At 35.5% G+C, this 19,550-nt stretch overlaps 1 protein-coding gene across 1 annotated transcript; it reads left to right on the top strand.

Moving 5' to 3' along the window:
* Positions 1 to 10,114: 10,114 nt before the first annotated feature.
* LOC149794588 (uncharacterized) lies at positions 10,115 to 13,145 on the top strand. The gene is made up of 5 exons (XM_089968875.1): positions 10,115 to 10,998; positions 11,227 to 11,312; positions 11,594 to 11,742; positions 11,897 to 12,025; positions 12,256 to 13,145. The coding sequence occupies exons 1-5, from the start codon at positions 10,806 to 10,808 to the stop codon at positions 12,413 to 12,415; spliced, it is 717 nt and encodes a 238-aa protein (XP_089825001.1). The 5' UTR covers positions 10,115 to 10,805; the 3' UTR covers positions 12,416 to 13,145.
* The last annotated feature ends 6,405 nt before the right edge of the window (positions 13,146 to 19,550 follow it).

Below are 19,550 nucleotides of genomic sequence, written 5' to 3'. Positions count from 1 at the left end.
AAACAAAATTTCCGATAGTATCCAGCCATACCCAAAAGTCGCATCAGTTGCTGGTTACTGATAGGCACAGATAATTCAGATATACCGTTGACATTGGCATCAATAGATTTAACTTGCCCATGCCTCACCATATGTCCAAGAAATGTTACACAAGCACGGCAAAACTCACTTTTGGATACATAAATTGCCAAACTTGCATCAGTGAGACTGTCAAAGAATTTCCGAATTGTCGCTAAATTTTCTTTCCATGTGTGGTTGTAGATGATGGCATCATCGTTGTAAGCATCACACTCATCTAGACCAGTTTTAATCATGTTCATTAAACGTTAAAAGTACTTGGTGAACACTTAATCCCAAACGGCGTCATTTTACATTGATAAAGTCCATCTGGAGTCACGAATGCCGTAATTTCCTTTGCCCTTTCCGTCAGTGGAATTGCCCTAAATCCTTTAGAAGGTCAAATTTGGTGACATACTTTGCATTTCCAATTTTATCAATGCAGTCATCGATTCTTGTTAATGGAAATGAATCTGTTTTGGTCACACTGTTCATCTTTCTATAATCAGTGCATGTGCGGAATGTATTATCTGGTTTCGAACAAGTATACATGGTGAACTGCAGTCAATTTTTCACGGCTTTGTGAAATCAATCTGGAGCAAATACTGAATTTCTTTTTTCAAGTATTTGTGTTTGAGAGGGCTCATTCTGTACGGATGTTGTTTCATAGGTGTGGAATTTACAATTCCACCATAATGGTATATTTTGTTTGTTCCTGTAGGCACACCTGGGAATACGTGCTCATATTCAAGTAATAACTGTTTAAGTTTATTCCTTTCTTGTTTTTGGAAATGTGAAAGTCTCTAGTACAGATTATTCATAATTTCTGAATTCCGACGATTTGTTACTCCAAATCAATAGAGTCCGATTGCATCCCATCGCTTAAATCCTCACTGAGTGGACAGGTACAGCTAAATTAATTGCATGAATAACCTGACTATCTCTCTCAATATACTCCTTTAACATATATATGTGAGAAAGTTGTTTTAGTTTTCGCCTCCCATGAGTATTTATGATATCATTTAAATCATTTACTTTCTTTTCACCTGTGTAAGGATCATAATACTTGGCCTAAAGAAGATTTTATGGTATGTGCAAGAGAGCCAGAACTCAATCACCAGGTTGAAAACTCTTTTCCTTTGCAATTTTATCATACCTTAATTTAATGTTTGGCTGGGTAGAGTGCAGATTAGGTTTTGCAACCTGACAAGCCTTTGACGAATTATACTTAAAATTGGAAACACAATCGAGAAGATTGATTTCAGTATCTTCATTAGAAAGAAGTTTCTTTTTTAACAGCTTCAATGGTCCACGCACATTATGTCCAAAAACTAGTTCAAAGGGACTGAACCCTAAATATATTTGAACTTATTCCCTAACAGCAGACAATAGTAAATGAACGCCTTCGTGTCAATCTTTTCCTGTATTAAACGATATGACCGAATCGTATTTTTCCTATTTTAATGAAGTCTTTCTAAGTCCACTTGAATCTGAGGGTGATACGCACAAACACTTGAATTGTTTGATGCCTTACTCGCACATAACTTGCTAGAAAATGCAAGATATAAAATTTTACCCTTGATCGGATTGCACATATTTGGGAAGGCCACATTGCATTAAAAACTGTATCAAAGCTTGCATTATTGTTTTACTTTTCATATTCCTCAAAGTAATTGAATCTGGGAATCTTGGTGACACACTCATTATGGTCAACAAGTATTGGTTGCCTGACGTGGTCTTAGGCAAGGGGCCGACACAATCTACCATTATTCTGCTAAATGGTTCGTCAAATGCAGGAATAGGTTGCAGATGGGCCTTATATATCTTCTGATTGGGTTTTCCTACCAGATGACAAGGGTGACAAGATCTGCAGTATTTACAAACATCACGTTTAATTTTTGGCCAATAGAAATGATTCAAAATCTCGTAATAAGTCTTATTAGTCCTTAATGACCAGCCAAATGAGTTTCATGGACCAGACTAAAACTTTCCTGTCTGTACGATTTTGACACTACATTCTGAGAGTTCACTGACCATTCTTCGCCATCAGGTACATCGGGACGTCTCAATTTTCTCAGAAGAATCCCATTATTAATGATTGAACAAACAGGTACCTTTGTGGCTTTAGTTTTAATAATGTTCCTTTGAAACAAACAGGAGATTTCAGGACATTTTCCTGAACGATGACAAGTCATTGTCGTTTGAATATAATAAAGATAATTATGAGTAGTTAAAAGAGGATCACTGTGATCAATACCTTTTGATTGATCCAAACAAGGAGTAAAAGGGCCCTCATCAAAATCCTGACCAATGCACGTGTCAGCTAAAGGAATACTTTTCTTATCAAAATCGTTCTCAAGAGCTTTCTTTGCCATAGAGTTAGTAACTGCACAAGTTATGTATAAATCAGGGATTCTTTTTCAATATGATCGACTTTCTTATCTAAACAAGGATTGTCAGTTACAAGTGGATTATCCACAATCTTATCTCCAGCTAGGTCGTTGCCTAGTAATAAAGGAATACCCTCAACGGGTAAAACAGATACTGTTCCGACTGTCTCGGGTTTTGAGACTAAGTCTGATGACAAATTTACGCAAGTGAGACGAACATTAACAAAGCGCACCCTATTCCCTGAATAAGAACACTCTCATTAGACAAAGACTTTGCAGAAAAAGGCAAAGTACCTAATAATAAAAGATTCTGTGAAGTTCCCGTGTCCCTGAAAAATTTAATAGTGATGTGATTAGCCAAATCACTCATGACTGATATAGAACCCTTCGACATGAATGGTTCATAATTCTCCATAATAAAATCAGGCTTTGTTTTATTAGACCCAACAAATGTAATGATTTGAATATATGATTGTGACCGTGACCTCTAAGAAATAAGAGCATTTGGAATAGGTCTGTCTTGATTTTTAAATTTGTAGCAATCAGAACTAACGTGTCCTTTCTTTTGCGATAGGTACAATTTGTAGCAATCAGAACTAACATGTCCTTTCTTTTTGCGATAGGTACACGTTGGAAGAGAAAGATTTCTGACCAGTCTTATCAGAAACTTGATTCTCAAAGTTGTGCCAGATTCAAAATTGGAAGGGCTCGTATTTGGCTGAAATTACTTTTTACAAGACAACGGCTGAGTGGAAGACGTGCTTACAAAAGAAATTTTATGAACTACGGAATACTCGTCAGCATTATGAGCAGCATTTTCTAATGTGCTCATCAAGATAAGTTTATAGATGCTATTCTTGAACTCTTCAAGTAATACGAGTTTTCTTAGATTTTTGTAATCTTGGTCAACTTTCTTGGCTAAGCAAAACCTATCAAATAACTGCTCTTTTTCTCTTGCATGTTCGACATGAGATTTTCATGCTTCTTTTTTTTATAGTTCCTCAATTTTTTTCCATAAGCCTCAGGGATTAACTCATAAGCCTTTAAGATACATTCCTTAACCAGATAATAGTCAGTACTCTGCTGTACTGACAGCGAAGCATAGATGTCTCGGGGTTTGACAAAATGTGCACTCTAAAATTAGGGTCGAATACTCCCTCGGCCATTTCGAATTTTCAGCAATTTTTTCAAAATGAGGAAAATATTTGTCTACTTTTTTTTTCTTTAAAAGGGTGCACTAACATCATTTTCTTAGTAACATCAAAACTTGAATTTGTATGTAAGGTGGGGATGTGCTTTTCACTTACCAGCTCTAATTCCCTTAATCTAAATTGAAATTCTCTTTCTTCCTTTTCTTTTTGCATTTGCATTTGCATCTGTCTCTCTCCTCTTGCTCAAACTGCAACTATATTTGTTTCTGTCTCTCTTTTCTCTCTCTAACAACATTTGTTTTTCTTCTTTCTGTAACTCCACTTGTTTATCCTCTTATCTTCTGAAGTCCAAGCTTTCTTAACTCTAATTCCATCTTGTATTTTAATTTTACTTCCTATACGTTTTTGCTTGAGTCTTATACAGACCTACTAATCATAACTTAAGCACTTCTATCCAAAACATTCGTCCATTCTGACACCAATTAAAAGCATACCGCTCTGGTGGCCTAGTGGTTAGAGTGTCCGCCTCGGATGCGGGAGGTCGTGGGTTCGATCCCCGGAAGAGTCATACCAAAGAATTATAAAAATGGTACAAACAGCTTCCTCGCTTGGCTTTCAACATTAAGAGTTTAGTGTTAGGACTGGTCGGTCTTGTGTCACGATAATGTGACTGGGTGGGACATCATGCTACGTGTCTGCGGCATGATGCCCCAGAGCAAGACATTACTGGCACACTTCAGACATCGTAGCGATATGACTAAAAATTGTGAAAGCGACCTTAAAAATCCAAAGCACACACACACACACACACCAATTAATGCAAAGTATTTCATTAACAAGTCAGATTTCTCTTAACCGGTCAAGTATAGTATATATTACCTAATATTCATTGGTCTTGCTCATAATGAAACTCGTCCAACATCTTCGTAACATGAAACTCGTCCAACATCTTTGTAATATGAATTACGTCCAACATCTTAATATCAAACTATTTAACAAGTTCAAATCTGATCAGTTTTAGTTGCGTAGTGTGTAAAAATTCAGCACGTCAGATGCAAGGTCAAATTATTTCTGTGTGGATTTCAATCATACTCGAACTCGACGGCAATCATAAGCCTGTATACAAAGTTTGATCAAACTCCTATGAAAACTATTGTATTTATAGTGGTAGAAAAGCCCGATGATATATTCCTCCGTAATAATATAAATATTTCTCTCAAAATGCATGTTATTCAACATTTTAATGCAGCAATTCCTTTACGTTTGTTTAAAATCGAATCAGAAAATGGTGGAGTGGTGGTAAACTCCTACATTATTTATATGCATAATCACAATAAATTGCATTATATATTGATATTCTAAACCGCATATGGTGAAAAACATAATCGCAAATAGTCGCTAAAATGCTGACACGCTCTGGCAATTCAGTGTGTAATTATGTCATTGACATTCATGGATAGTGTTCCTAATAGTAAATCCTACTTAGGACTCTAAAATAGGATTTGAATGAAGCTCTTCCAGAGAGCACGCTGAAAACCACACCAACACAGACTTGGACTAGTAAAAAGGCATGCTTTAAAATGTGGTACTACAAAGATTGAAACGTAGAACTAGTCAGGCGCAGCTCAAAGTCCATCGATTAGCATTGTTATCCGTATATCAATACATCGATTAGCATTGTTATCCGTATATCAATACATAGATTAGCATTGTTATCCGTATATCAATACATCGATAAGCATTGTTATCCGTATATCAATACATTGTTATGTTTTATCGGCAAGGGAGCACATATAATTCGGTATTTATATTTGTGTATGCTGTATTTAGTCCAGTGAGTAGACATACTTATCCGATGAGTGACACTTATTTACCTCTTAATAAGCCCTGCAACGCTCAGAATGCGACGTTCAAATAAATGCATAATCAGCCTGCATAACAGAATACAAAATCTGACATAAAATGACTCGTATCACCAACTGAAATTCCTTGAGAAGTGGAAATTTACATTGTATTAACAACAATAAATTTTCACAATTCGACCAGATGAAGCTGTCGGGTTCAAAATCAACGGATAATGGAACCTTTATCTAAGAAAATGACAACAGTTCTTGTCCCACCCGAAAACTGTTGTATTTATATATTTCCAACTTTTAACTCGACAATCGTCACTATTTACCAAACATTGCAAGGTACTGAAGGCCTCATGGCTGTTTATGGACTAAGGAGCCACCTTTAAAACGAGCATATGGACCGAAGACCCAAATGTGTTTATTGACTGTCATAAGGCCTTTCGGCAACATGCTATATTTATTGTTATATCGAATAAGTAGCTACCCTTTTGTGAAGGAAAATATTAGTAAGTGCCTTGCGTACAGAAACAGACGGGGGTGGGGAGGGCATATAGATTTCATGGACAGGTCGAGTTGTACAGGGCAAGAAATGAACTTAAATATGTGAGGCATAATACAGCAGGTTGAACTGTGTGCTAGTCCTAGGCAACTAATTTTGAAATCGTACATATAAGTACATAATTTGTTATTCTAGGCTTCATTGAGATTAATATTTACCACGGTCTAGAATATAGGGGTCGGCAAGTTATTTTACATGGCGTGCCACGTTTTTCTGGATTAATTGCAAAATGAACGAGCGTGTGCCACCAGTAGGAGTAACGCTGTTAAAATCGAGATTTTGACTGCCCTTCGCGTGCCATACAAAATCTACAGACGTACCACCTTGCGGTACGCGAGGTTGCCGACCACTGGTCTAGCACAACTACCCCCCCCCCCCGTCAAATATTAGTAACGTAGGGTCCAAGGTCAGTAACAAACTACAAATTAAATATACATAACAATCCACACGGACCATTATGCTAAGTCATATACATAAACATATATCGTTCTACCTTCCGGCCACAATAAATGGGCGAAACAAAATAGATTTTAATTTCTTTTCCTTTACTCATTTTTCATGGTTTTCAGCATTCTTTCCAATATATCCCACATAATATAATCTAAGGGTTACATAATGACTGGTGTATATTCAATATACAAAGATGTCACTGGAAGGTACCAGATTATGTGTCGCCTAAAGGTAGGAAGCCTACTGGGATTGGATCACATATTAATATCCCATATAATTTAATATTAATAGATACAAAAATCATTTCTTCACTTGATTCGCATACAAACCAAACCTACTTCCATTCATTAAGTCAGTGTTTCCCAAAGTGTGGTATTCGTACCACAGGTGGTACACGAAAGGGTTTCAGTCGTTATGCGGCAGAAAGTCATTGAAATTTGCACTTAAATCCTATAAAATTGCACTTGGAGAAGGGGTACTCCTATAAGACCGATGTCACAAAAGGGCTACGAGAATGTTAAAAGTTTGGAAAGCACTCCATTGGGGTTGGACAATTTTGCTCAGTCTTGAAAAAAACGGGTGTTTTGCAACACTTTCTTGCGCATTGTGCTGCTAAGCAGGGGACTACCTGTTCTGCACCTAATAATATAGCCTCCTACCGAGAGTCTGTATGCTATTTTGTCAGTGAAAAATTAAATAGAGGATATCTAAATATAAGTAAATATTTTGTTGTCAGCTAGAGTATATAGATTGAAGCTCATGTAATGTATAATGGAGTACTCGCTGTCCTGACGTTGCTTTGATGAGTACTTTGCGTATTACGTTGCCCGTGGCGTCCATAGCGCTCTAATTATTTTATATGCCCTGTTGGGCGAGTATAAAAGCGTTGTACAAATAGTTTCCGACACGGCAGATTCAATCTGACTTCCTAACGCTCAGTTATACATTTCTTTATTATCTTTGTGTACACCCACTGATAAGCTACCATGACCAGGAACCCCTTGTATTGAGAGTATACAATCAAAAACTGGGATGACAAAGTACAAATGATATAAACCTCGTGGTATGACTAACTTCATAAAAGAGTGTGGTGATGTGGTTTGGCCAACACACATTTTGGTGTCGTGAGATTGATCTGACGTACGAGATGTGCACTTTCTGGGAAACACCTTCACCCATTCAGCCTTTTACTAGCACCTTCGAGATTTGAAATAAGCAAATCTTCTTCTACTGTAAGCGAATCGGTATAGATATGACTTGAATGAACATTAGCTTTGTGGCATCGTGCATTGCAAACTATATTCTCGGCCCCTTACGCGCAAACAAACTATATATATATATATATATATATATATATATATATATATATATATATATATATATATATATATATATATATATATACTCATTGAGGGGCCCCGAGTAGCCGAGTGGTATAAATTTCTCACCGTTACGGATCACTGCCATCTCACCTCTGTCGGCGTGGGTTCTAGTTTCGGATTCGGCCAATGTGGGTATGTGAGAAACCTTGCCAGTAGCTTCTCGTGGGTCGGTGGTTTTTTCCGGGGTTTTCATGTGTTCATCCCTCACCATTTATTATTGCCGCAATGTATAGCCTATCTTGTGCTGAAAACTATCGTTAAACCCTACAACAACAGCATATACACATTGAAGGGTCAAACGAAGAATATATTAATGAGTATACTGAGTTAATTGTGGGCGTTGAAAGCTTGATACGTGCTTAGTTTCAAATATATAAATATTAGTTAGTGTTACTTTTTGTTTAAAAGCGGATCAGAAACATCCTAAAAAATTGGTAAGAAACTCTTGTGCACGATCTCCTTATTAATATGAATAATCACAATAAAATTCATTATTATATGTTGTTGATAAAAGCATATTTACCATATATAGTGAAAAGCATAACCAGGAAGAGAGTCATTAATGTGCTGACATGCTCAGGCAATAATGATAAATTATGTTGTTTACATTCATTGATATTGCTTCTAATTGTAAATCGTACACTGGACTCTTAAAATATATAATATCAGAAATGATTAAAATGAATCCCTTACAGGAGTACATTGAAAACCACACCAATACAGAATTGTATCCATAAAAGGCATGCCTTAAGGCGTTGGTGCCCTTATTTCAATACGTTATACATATTATGTCTTTATCGGCCAGTGAGCACATACAATTAGGTATTTACATTTCATATGCTCTATTGTTTAGTCCAGAGAGTAGACATAATTATCCTAGTGACACGTATTAATCTTTTTGCTAAATCCTACAACGTTCAATTAAAATACATTAGAATATCATTGTTCATAACGGACTGCAAAAACTGACATGAATTTCACAGTCTCGAGTAAACCTTTGTGGGAAACGTGGTGTCAAATGTTCGTAAGCATAACGTTTGCCTATGAAATAAAAATAGTCGCATATATACCGTATGTACTCGCGATTAATCCCGTTCGCGTATAAACCAACCCTCAAACTGAACAGGTATAAACGCTAAAAAGTGCTTGACCCGCGTATAAGCCGACCTAAAACTCTTGAGACATCTCAAGATTCACGAGGTAGGTTCAAAATGCATTTATTTAGGCAATCTTATATTTACAAAAATACATGTATACCTATCTCGAGGTTGGCGTGCATGATTATTAAAATAAATGGTATACGGTAATTTATTTAATTTCTGTTTTCTTATCGTTACTGCATAATTTAGATTTGTGTATAATTTACCGATCGCTAGAGTTGCTGTAATACTACCTCTCCCTTTTGACTCGATTATTGTTTATTTACCCATTATTGCATTGTTCGTTTTATATCAGTGCACCGGTAATTACGTTTTTACTTTGCTTTGAAATTGTAAAAACCAAACTCATTAAAATCTAATCCCGGTATGACAACACAACGAACAAACAATACGGTTCAATTCGACGCTCGCATTTATGCTACTGAACTTATTTACATAATGGCGCTATCGCATGTACATTGTAGGTTTGATTAATTGCTGAATTATGTACATCCGGTGGAGTCTAATCATGGGCAACATTGTGATAAACTTTAATGATAGCTCCAAAACAAAATAATAAAAGTTCAGAAATAATGCTTCGAAAATTTCGCTAATACCGTAATAGCTGAGTTGTAGTTGGCTTTGATGTAAGCGACCTTACACAATACCTGTCATTTTTCACGCCTGGAGAAGAAAATAAACTCCCGACTTTCGGGGTCGCTCCACTCCAACCTCCCGATTTCATAATATTTTCCGATTTTTCGGAGAACTCCCGATTATTACATTATGTCTTCGATTTTCATTTCTTCAAAACAAGGAAAGTCCTACATGTTCTGTTGTAAAACCTGTGAATTATTGTTGTGACGAAAAAATTACTTTACTATATAGAATTCGCTTCTTCACTAAATAGAAAGTTAAATTTAGACATTATTCACGTAAATTAATGGTTTTTTTTTTGTTTACCTCTACAATAATAAAAGTAATAAAAAATAAACCAGAACAAAAAAATAAACCACAAGAATAAAATCGTTCACAATTAATTTCAATCCCAAGAATGATCACTGCGAATGCTTTAACTCGGTACGTTTCGCCCCATGGACGTTTCGGCCCAAGACATTTCGCCCCACTTCAATGGACATTTCGCCCCACTTCAATGGACATTTCGCCCCACATGGTACATAGACGTTTCGCCCCATGGACGTTTCGGCCCAGGACATTTCGCCCCACATTAATGGAAATATCGGACATTTATAGAAATTCATCAGCATTACACCACGTTCTTCATTTTACTTTAAAATGATCAAAAATATAATTAAGTGTCCCTTGTGATCTGATTTATTTGGCATTATTCTAAATAGTTAAAGAGACGGCCTGCTCCAGTCGGGAGAAGTACAATTAAATAAAGTGTGAACCCTCACTCGAGTACAGCCTGTCTCAGTATAATCGTAATGCGAGAAACGACACACATCATCAATCATACAAAACAATATGGTTTATTTGTCGTTTAAATATAATACACCGTTTATTCGCCCAAATTCCAAATTAAATTTAAAATAAAAATCCCAAATTAAATTTAAAATAATAAAACAATAACAAATTATCATTGGATGGATTGTATCAAATAGGAAAATATAATAATAAAACATGGATAATTTGATTTAGTGGCTGTCCCTTCCTCTAGCCAAGGTCAACTTGAAATTATGGGGAGGGATTTCGAGTAAGGTGACAAAAACCGGACTAGGATGAACAGCCTTATAGATTACACTAGGGAAATACATAAATACCCCGACATCGTTTGGTATAGAAGCTCGTACACGTGTTTGCATGGAATTTTATCAGTGGCTCTGTAAATTGCAGTCTTTCCTTTTCTTGGTACTAGTTGTTTTAATATCACGTAAATCAATAGATCGAACAATGTCTTCGTGCATTTACTGCAGAAAACCAGTTACCCGTCGTCAGCAAGCCATAGATTGCGATATTTGCGGCCTATGGCAACACAGAGCATGTGGAAATACTGGTAAGTTTATTTATTTATTTATTTCTACATCATATTACGATCATTCCGTAATTGAACTGGCTTAACAAAATAAATACATTTTTTTATAATAATTTTATGTATCTAGTGACCTTTTCTCGCATGTTATTGTTCTTGTTTCAGTATATCCAATGTCTTTCAAAATAAATGTTATCGTAAGACGTCGATAGAATTAACTAAATGATACTAAGAAATGGTTTCTATTAACAGGTTTATCAAGCTACAAGCATGGTCTCCTTAGACGTAAAAAGATATCTTTTCAGTTTGTGTACGACCTGTGCAGTTCTAAACCTGAGGTAAGATTTCATTACAAACAAAATATTTTAAGAATAAAGACATGCTACAGTAACTGGTTCCCATTCGCAGTCGATGTACTTAAGCTACGGTTAAATACAAATTGCGAACAAAACGTGGATCGCTGCCTACTTTCTCCATATCACAAATGCTGGAAGATTAGCAAAAATAATTTTTCTTGTATCAAATATTTCGTTGTTTTTCTTGGGCTACACGACGTTCCATTCTAGTAAGCGTTCTTATGTGCACTTTTATAATGTTTTAATATTAATACTGTTTACAGGCAGATGGCTACGATGTCGAAATGGACTTAAGCGGCATACCAAATACATCAGACAGATTTGAAATGTATACCGGTACAGCACGGGGGCAGATGGAGAGCACGAGAAATTCGACGTCGATTTCTATCAATGAAGATGATATTTCGACAAGGTGAATGTTATTTTATTTATTAGAATCGTACGGGTGCTTGCATACGTTTTTATGTGTAAATACCATATTCGGTATAATTAAACTTGGTTTTCTATATATTTGCTTGTATGTTTTCAACATTTTCTGACAAGTTCAGACATATTTCTAATTACAGGCTGGATAGAAGTCAACAAGTGAACGAGTTTATGGTCAACAATGATGCTGCATCAACACTTGCAGCCGATATCTCTTCATTTGACGTTGAGCGCCCACACAGATCTTTGACACCAGAAGAAGAAGAAGCGTAAGTTAAAAATCGAAGCGGACAAGAAAGCACAGAAAATCGCAACAATTTATTTCAGTAATATTGATGTACATAAATCATTATATAGTCTATCTTCTAATCAAAGAATGATCATCTTTTACTCAATCTTGTTAGGTATCTTGTAAACATGTGTTATTTTACTGATGCATATTTTTTGTTCATGTAAAATATTCGTTTGTTGATAATCACGATTTTTCTCCTTTCTTTAGGTCAGTTAGGAATGAAACTGTTTATGGAGAAGTGCCAGTGGATTCTGAGGATCGTATAACCTTTGAAGTAGTAGCCACAGGATCCACTCGAGGAAAAAGGAAATTAATATCTAGTGCTGGATATAATTTTGTCATTTGCAGAATTACAACGAAGAATTGATCCAGAGGCAGTGAATGTGCAGTCATTCCTACGATATGTGGAAGACACCTGGATTCACAATGACATATGGCCTGTTGACTCCTGGTCAGTTTATGACAGAAGCATCCGAACCAATAATGATGTGGAAGGGTGGCATAATCGTATGAACAGGAGAGCAAGAAAGGGAAATTTGCCTTTCTATCTCCTCATAACTTTACTTTAAAAGGAAGCCAGAGAAATTGGATCTGTAGTTCGTCTATTGCAAGAGGGGAAGATAAGACGACATCAAAAGAAACAGACAACAAAAGTTCAGGGTCGCCTTATCAAGTTATGGGAGAAGTATGGAAACCACCAAATCAGCACGAACACCTTGCTTAAATGCTGTGCCAAATTGTATGGCCCGTGTTAGACATAGAAACAGTAAAGCTGGACGGAGTATTGCTTTCCAAAACTAGACATATTTTATATACACGTGCCTTTTGCGTTGTCAGATATGTTGCAAACATTATACTTCAGTAGAGATAATATGTATATTTGTATTTCAATTTCGTATTGTAGTAGCTGATGTTTTACTTGAATGCATTTTTAAAAAAATAAAATCATAGATAGTTACTGTTTAGAAGTATACTTTTGCACATCATAATTTGACACCTATACCTTGTCATGAGATGTAATTTTGATTAGCGATGTGTGTTGATTTAAAAATGCAAATACATGCTTCATATTTCAAAAATATAAATCTCTGAAACCATTTTTATATCTCTTTATTGTTAATTACAATTAACATTCCTCGCCCCCCCCCCCCCCCCCCGTGTTTTCCTTGCTCGCGATATGTCGGGCTATTCTGTGCACAGCTTTGAAAAGATGCAATGTATAACGATCGGGCTATAGAAATGAAATACATTAATTTGGATTGTTTCTGTCAGCAGTTCAGTCGAGTAATTAGGACCCGATTTATAGCTAGTTTTACAAAATTCAAAGTAACAATGCCAATAAATGGCAGGAGATAAAAAGCCAATTAACCCGAGCTTGAAAAAAATGAGTAAGTTCAACATTTTAAAAAAAAAGCTATTTTACGGGCGACCACAAGTCTTTAATCATCGTAGTTTTTATGTTTCGCGAAAGGAATAAACCTAACTCGATATATACGATCTTGATATTGACTGTTAGAATTACAAAGCCCCCTTTTAAGTTGTGTCTAATTTACGCTCGCTGATTGGGTAAACGAACAGCATGATTGATAAGTGGCGATATGCCAATTTCCTACAAACGGTAAAAGTGGTTTTCATTAGTTTGTGTAGGTAACAGCGAAAATAAAAGTACTGCCGTATAGAAAATGATCACTGTAAACGATATATTCATTTTCTGATCAGTCTTATTACATAAATGAAAAAGAAAAAGGAAAATATTGTCTGATATAACGGCACGCTGAATGTAATTGAAATGGAGGAGAGTGATGGGATTATGGGGCATGAAATTAAATCTTAACGGTAGGTCCCTAAAGTAAAATGAAGACAATGGTGTAATACTTGTGAATTTCTATAATATCCGATATTTCCATTGATGTGGGGCGAAATGTCCTGGGCCGAAACGTCCATGGGGCGAAACGTCCATATACCATGTGGGGCGAAATGTCCATTGAAATGGGGCGAAATGTCCATTGAAGTGGGGCGAAATGTCCTGGGCCGAAACGTCCATGGGGCGAAACGTCCATAATCCCTTTAACTCTATATGCTAAAGCGCCATTCCCACAAAATAAACTTACGCGAGTGAACACCTGGCATTTTTATACCGCATAAACCAATGTTAATTACCATCGTTAAATGCAAAGAAGGAATGAAAATACACACCACGCAGCAAATGTGTCCTCAAAAAACTAATTCAGAATACATGTCTAATAATAAACAATACTAAATGCTTTACGAGTTGACAATAAGGGAATAAGGTCGGATATACAAAGAGTGGAAAATAGCTGCCACATGTACGATACCATGAGGCTGGCTATTTTGGTACCTTTAGCTCAACAAAATTGGGAATCCTTTATTTTCCAATCAATTGTTGGTGTTTGCGTAACACACAATACTGCAGAACGTGGTTTCTTTGAATTATGCCGGAGGGCCAATCGTTTTCACAAAATAGTTGCATGGATAAGTATTTACTTTTAATTAGTTGCGTTGGCTTTTTTGCTTGTTTATTTAAGACTAATCTTTAGCTATTGTGCAGTTTGACCACAGCTGAGCAGAATATGAAAACAGGGCACGTCCTGGGGGGGAAATAGGGCACGTCACAGGGAGAAACGGTGAGTCTTTCTGTCAGTTTCACGCATATTGGACTAGGAAGATCGATCTAAAAAGCCTAAACTAGGCTTTAAAAATGCCACGAAAAACCTCCCGATTTTAGGTCCCAATCTCAATTTTTTTTATTCAGTCTCCCTTCTTGACTTTTGAAAAGTTCATATGTATTCCTTTCACCCCGTTTTACACAACTACGGTAATCGTGCTAATATTATGAAATAAAAGGCAATTACACATAAATGTAATGGTATAATTACCGGTCATAATTCCCTCTGATCATAAGTCAGTTTTAGGGTTTTAATGATTAACTGGCCTGTACTGCCGTCGCAAAATGAAAGACAAATTCGCAGACTATCAACATAGGAGACGCCGAAACCTAAAGCTTTCCATTGAGTGGAAAGTTATGATGTTTGTTCAGCTAAAACACAAAACATAAATTGATTGATGTTGATCTTAGTTGATCTATATGAGAATTTTATCCTTTATTTTTATCACACTTCGTGAACATATAAATTTTGATGGTTATGTGCTTTGTACAATTAAACGTGCGTACCTTATTAAAATTATTACCTCAATTTGAAGTAACCCTTATATCATTGAAAATGAGGAACTCGCGAGAGCGTGATTCAACGTAAATGAAACAGCTATTAAGGACTGGCTGAAATAATATCTAGATGAATGCAATTTGGTCGAAGCAATGAATAAAGCAAAATCTGCATCTAATATGTTTGGGAAAAAGTAAGGATTTAAGTGAAGCTATGCACGCTTTGCGCTGTGTAAGTACTGTACATTATAGTTCAGCATGGCCTCCTTTGTAAACTGAACCGGCCCACGAATTATGAAGCCTGTATTCATATTTTGTTAACTTCGTGTTGGAGAAATCAGAAAATATGCACATGCAAAATAATAGCAAGATCAATCATATTATTTTATAACAGTTTAATAATTGTCAGGTCACCGAAAGTTACTTTTGTACATGCCTATGTCTTAGGACATGGAAAAAAAAATTGTTTTGTTTCACAAGATATACAACCATTACAGTAGTCAACAAAAAGAACTAAAAACCATCAAGTTTAGACACTGGTCAGCGGATATGACGACCCCCCCTTCCAGGCCTTTATTTTTTCCTAAATTATTCGGCTTACACGCGAGTATATACGGTATATATATATATATATATATATATATATATATATATATATATATATATATATATATATATATATATATATATATATATATATATATATATATATATATATATATATGTGTGTGTGTGTGTGTGTGTGTGTGTGTGTGTGTGTGTGTGTGTACGAGATATGTATATATCTTTAGCTAGAACGAAACTAGGTTTGAAAAGAGTTTCCTTTTCTACAAAAAGTGCAACTTTGTATTTATAGAATAAATAAACTCTGTACGGCACTATCATGTGAGTTCTCTACAAAATGAAGTTCGTAAGCTTTTGCGAATAATCGCAACCTCCTTTGAAAATTGATTGAATTGATTCTTTTAGTTTTTGAACTTCTGTTTTTATTCGTATTGATTAAATACATATAAGATGTAGTTACAAAGTTATTACTTAAACACGTAAGATAGTCAAAGTGAAGAAAGTGGAGCACTACAAACACAACATTGTTAGCTACTCATGTTTGGCTATTCCCCATTGCTAACTTTGAACTTTCCGTTGTTCGCGTGAATACATTTTCTCATCATTCGTAAGATCAGGGAAATCGTCACAGGACAGACGACAATCAAACACGATCGTTTTTAAACGGCTTTTTGTTGGCATTTTTCTATGATGGTCCAGAGAGAGAGTGAGAGAGAGTGGTGTTGGTGGGGTTTTTGAGAGACTTATCATAAAGGCATTGCCCATCCTTTTATTTCTTTATTGGTCTTTTAGTCTGCGTCCTTACCAAACAACATAATAATAGCTGCGGTTGCAAATATTTTTTCCACATCTTTAAAAATAAGATGAAATTTTGTTTACACAGCAACGTAATGGTACAAAGCTACATGTTTGTAAATTCAATTATTGTCCGAGAGGTGTTATAAATATTTAACTAGTTTAGCATGAAGGCGATAACGTAGGCATAGAGAAATAACGTCTATGTGATTAAAAGCTCGATATTAATAAAAGTTAAATGATGATGAAAAATCGTGATTACAATAAGCAATCAAATTATTGAAATAAGCATGTGTGTGTGTGTGTGTGATTTGGATTTTTAACGTAGCTTTAACCATATGTCAGTCATATCGTTACGATGTCTGCAGTGTGGCAGTTTATAATGATGTATAGCACTAGGACATCGTGCCGCACAGGCATCACGATGTCCCACCCAGCCACATTATCCGGCACCATGACAACCAGTCCTTACACTAACCAATTAATGATGAGCGCCAAGCGAGGCAGTTGTTAGTACCGTTTTTTATAAATCTTTGGTATGTCTCTACGCGGGATCGAACCCACGACCTCAAGGATCCAAAGCGGATGCTCTAACCACTAGGCCACCTGAGCGGTTTGAAATAAGCAGCACATATCCGTATTGATAATACGCTGGAAAATTTGACGCATGAGAAAGGATACATTGTGTATTTAATATGGGCACATTTACAATTTTCTATTCCGCTAAATCTAAGTGAATGTATAAGTATAGCGTAAAGTTTGTAAGATCAGTCCAGAAAATTGTTTATGGAAAACAAAGATTGATAACTTAAGATCGTAATTCAGTATGTAAATTAGCGTTTGAAAATTATTTGGATTTCAAAATTTTAAATACATGTGAAATCATTTTTAAATTTTCTAATTGTTAAAAGCGTAGCAATTTGTTAAAAATATAATGTTCTTGCCATATATGGTGCAGTCCTCTTGATATCACTTTAAGCACTCTGTCGAATGTATTGGTTTCTCTCCATGTTTGTAAAAGTATTCAGATGGACGGAACGATATTTAAATCAATATGGACAAGACGAAAGTAATCTACACTGAATCGGAGACTCTTTAATTTACAGTATGTTTGCATATCACACAATATACTAGAAAGATATTTCCCTACAAAAGTGCTTATATAAATAATGTTTTTTAATCAGTTATAGTAAACCATATTAGATCTGCAAGCAGTATAAAAGACAAAAAGTGGAGCTGAAAAAGTGAAAACTCAAAGGGGATGTGACATCAACAATTCTTAATTTCGATAAATATTTCAAGAACGTGAACCTGAAAAGATAAAGCTTAAAGAGGGAAAAAATAGTTTAAAAACGTGGTAGGTTTGTTGGAAAAGGAAATATTGAACAAAACATACAAAGCATATTTCTACCAAAAATACTCATTTCTGTATGATCAACTAATTGACATAAATTTTTAAAAAATGTTGGAAATAAATACATCAAGAAAAATTAAAACATATATATGCACTAAATGAAAGAGAATATGATGGATCATTTCACAGCGAGGAACCAGGGGGATGCATTATGGTATATGCGGGCAATAGGTTCTCTTACGGGGTAATTATTATTATTTTTTTTTTTTTTGGGGAGGGTTCTCTCTCCTTTTGATCTTCACAGACCATTTAGGGAGGCCCTCCTGCCCTACATGTTTTGGTTGTTATATTGTATGTATTGGTATCATGTTATTGTTTTATATTTTTGTATTATTATTATTATTATTATTATTATTATTATTATTATTATTTTAAATTAATTAGGATTCAATGTATTCATCTGTGCTAAACCAAACTTCTTCTTCTATTCTTTTTTTCTCCTCCTCTTGTTGTTGTCTTCTTTTTTCTTTTCTTTTCTTCTTCGTTAATTCCCTGAGTGTTTCCCGTACTTCTGGACTTGTTTTCCATTGTTCATCTTTTGTTGTTGTTGTTGTTTGTAATACTTCTTCTTGTATTTGTTTTGTATTTTCTATCAGCGATTCCTCTCTTATCCTCCTTATATATGGATGTTTCTGCGGGTTTGCGTTTCCATCTGGAAGTTGAGGCACTTGAGATTTCTGAACTTGTTGTAATTGGAAGATTGTAATCTCTTCTTGCAGAGTCTTTTTTTAGATTCTTTATATAAGGCTGCTGTCCTTGGAGTTAATTAGACGCGTTAACGAAAGCGCAGTTTCACGAATGGCATATCAAAGATATTTATCGGTGAGCTGCTTTATTTAACTTTTAGGGCCGCAACAAAGGGACGCAGCCGATGCATTCCGTAAATGCTGTGCTGTTTAGACTCCTTCTCCCACGAAATACCTTTTAGGGCCGCGACTATATTATACAAATTGAAGCTCATGAAATGTATAATGGAGTATTCGCTGACCTGACGATGCTTTGACGAGTCCATTGTCGTTAATAGTGGCGTCCGTAGCGCTCTAATTGTTTGCTATGCCCTGTTGGGCGAGTATAAAAGCGTTGTGCAATAGTTCGTAGAAATTTATTTACTGTCTTTTTGTATCACCCAGGTTCTAGAACCCCTTGTATTTAGGACATCCAACAAGTAATAGTATGACGAAGTGTAAATAACATAAATCTTGAGGTATGACTGACTTCACAAAAGAATGTAGTGATGTGGCGTGACCATAGCACATTATAGCTTCGTGAGAGTGATATCACTTACTTAAGAGGTGTTCACTTTCTGGGCAGCACCTTCACCCATTTATCCTTTTACTATCACAATCGAGGTTGAAGAGCAAAATAAAGAATATATTAATTACTATGCTGTTGAATGTGAAGCTGGATAGACAATCATTTTCAAAGTAATATATATATATATATATATATATATATATATATATATATATATATATATATATATATATATATATATATATATATATAAGTTAGTGTTACTATCTGTTTAGAAACGGATCAGAGGGT

Source organism: Sinohyriopsis cumingii, chromosome 8 (assembly GCF_028554795.1).
Source record: "Sinohyriopsis cumingii isolate HCF-2022 chromosome 8, ASM2855479v2, whole genome shotgun sequence".
In the NCBI taxonomy this organism is placed as follows: Eukaryota; Metazoa; Mollusca; class Bivalvia; order Unionida; family Unionidae; genus Sinohyriopsis; species Sinohyriopsis cumingii.
This window is presented reverse-complemented; position numbering and strand designations above follow the sequence as displayed.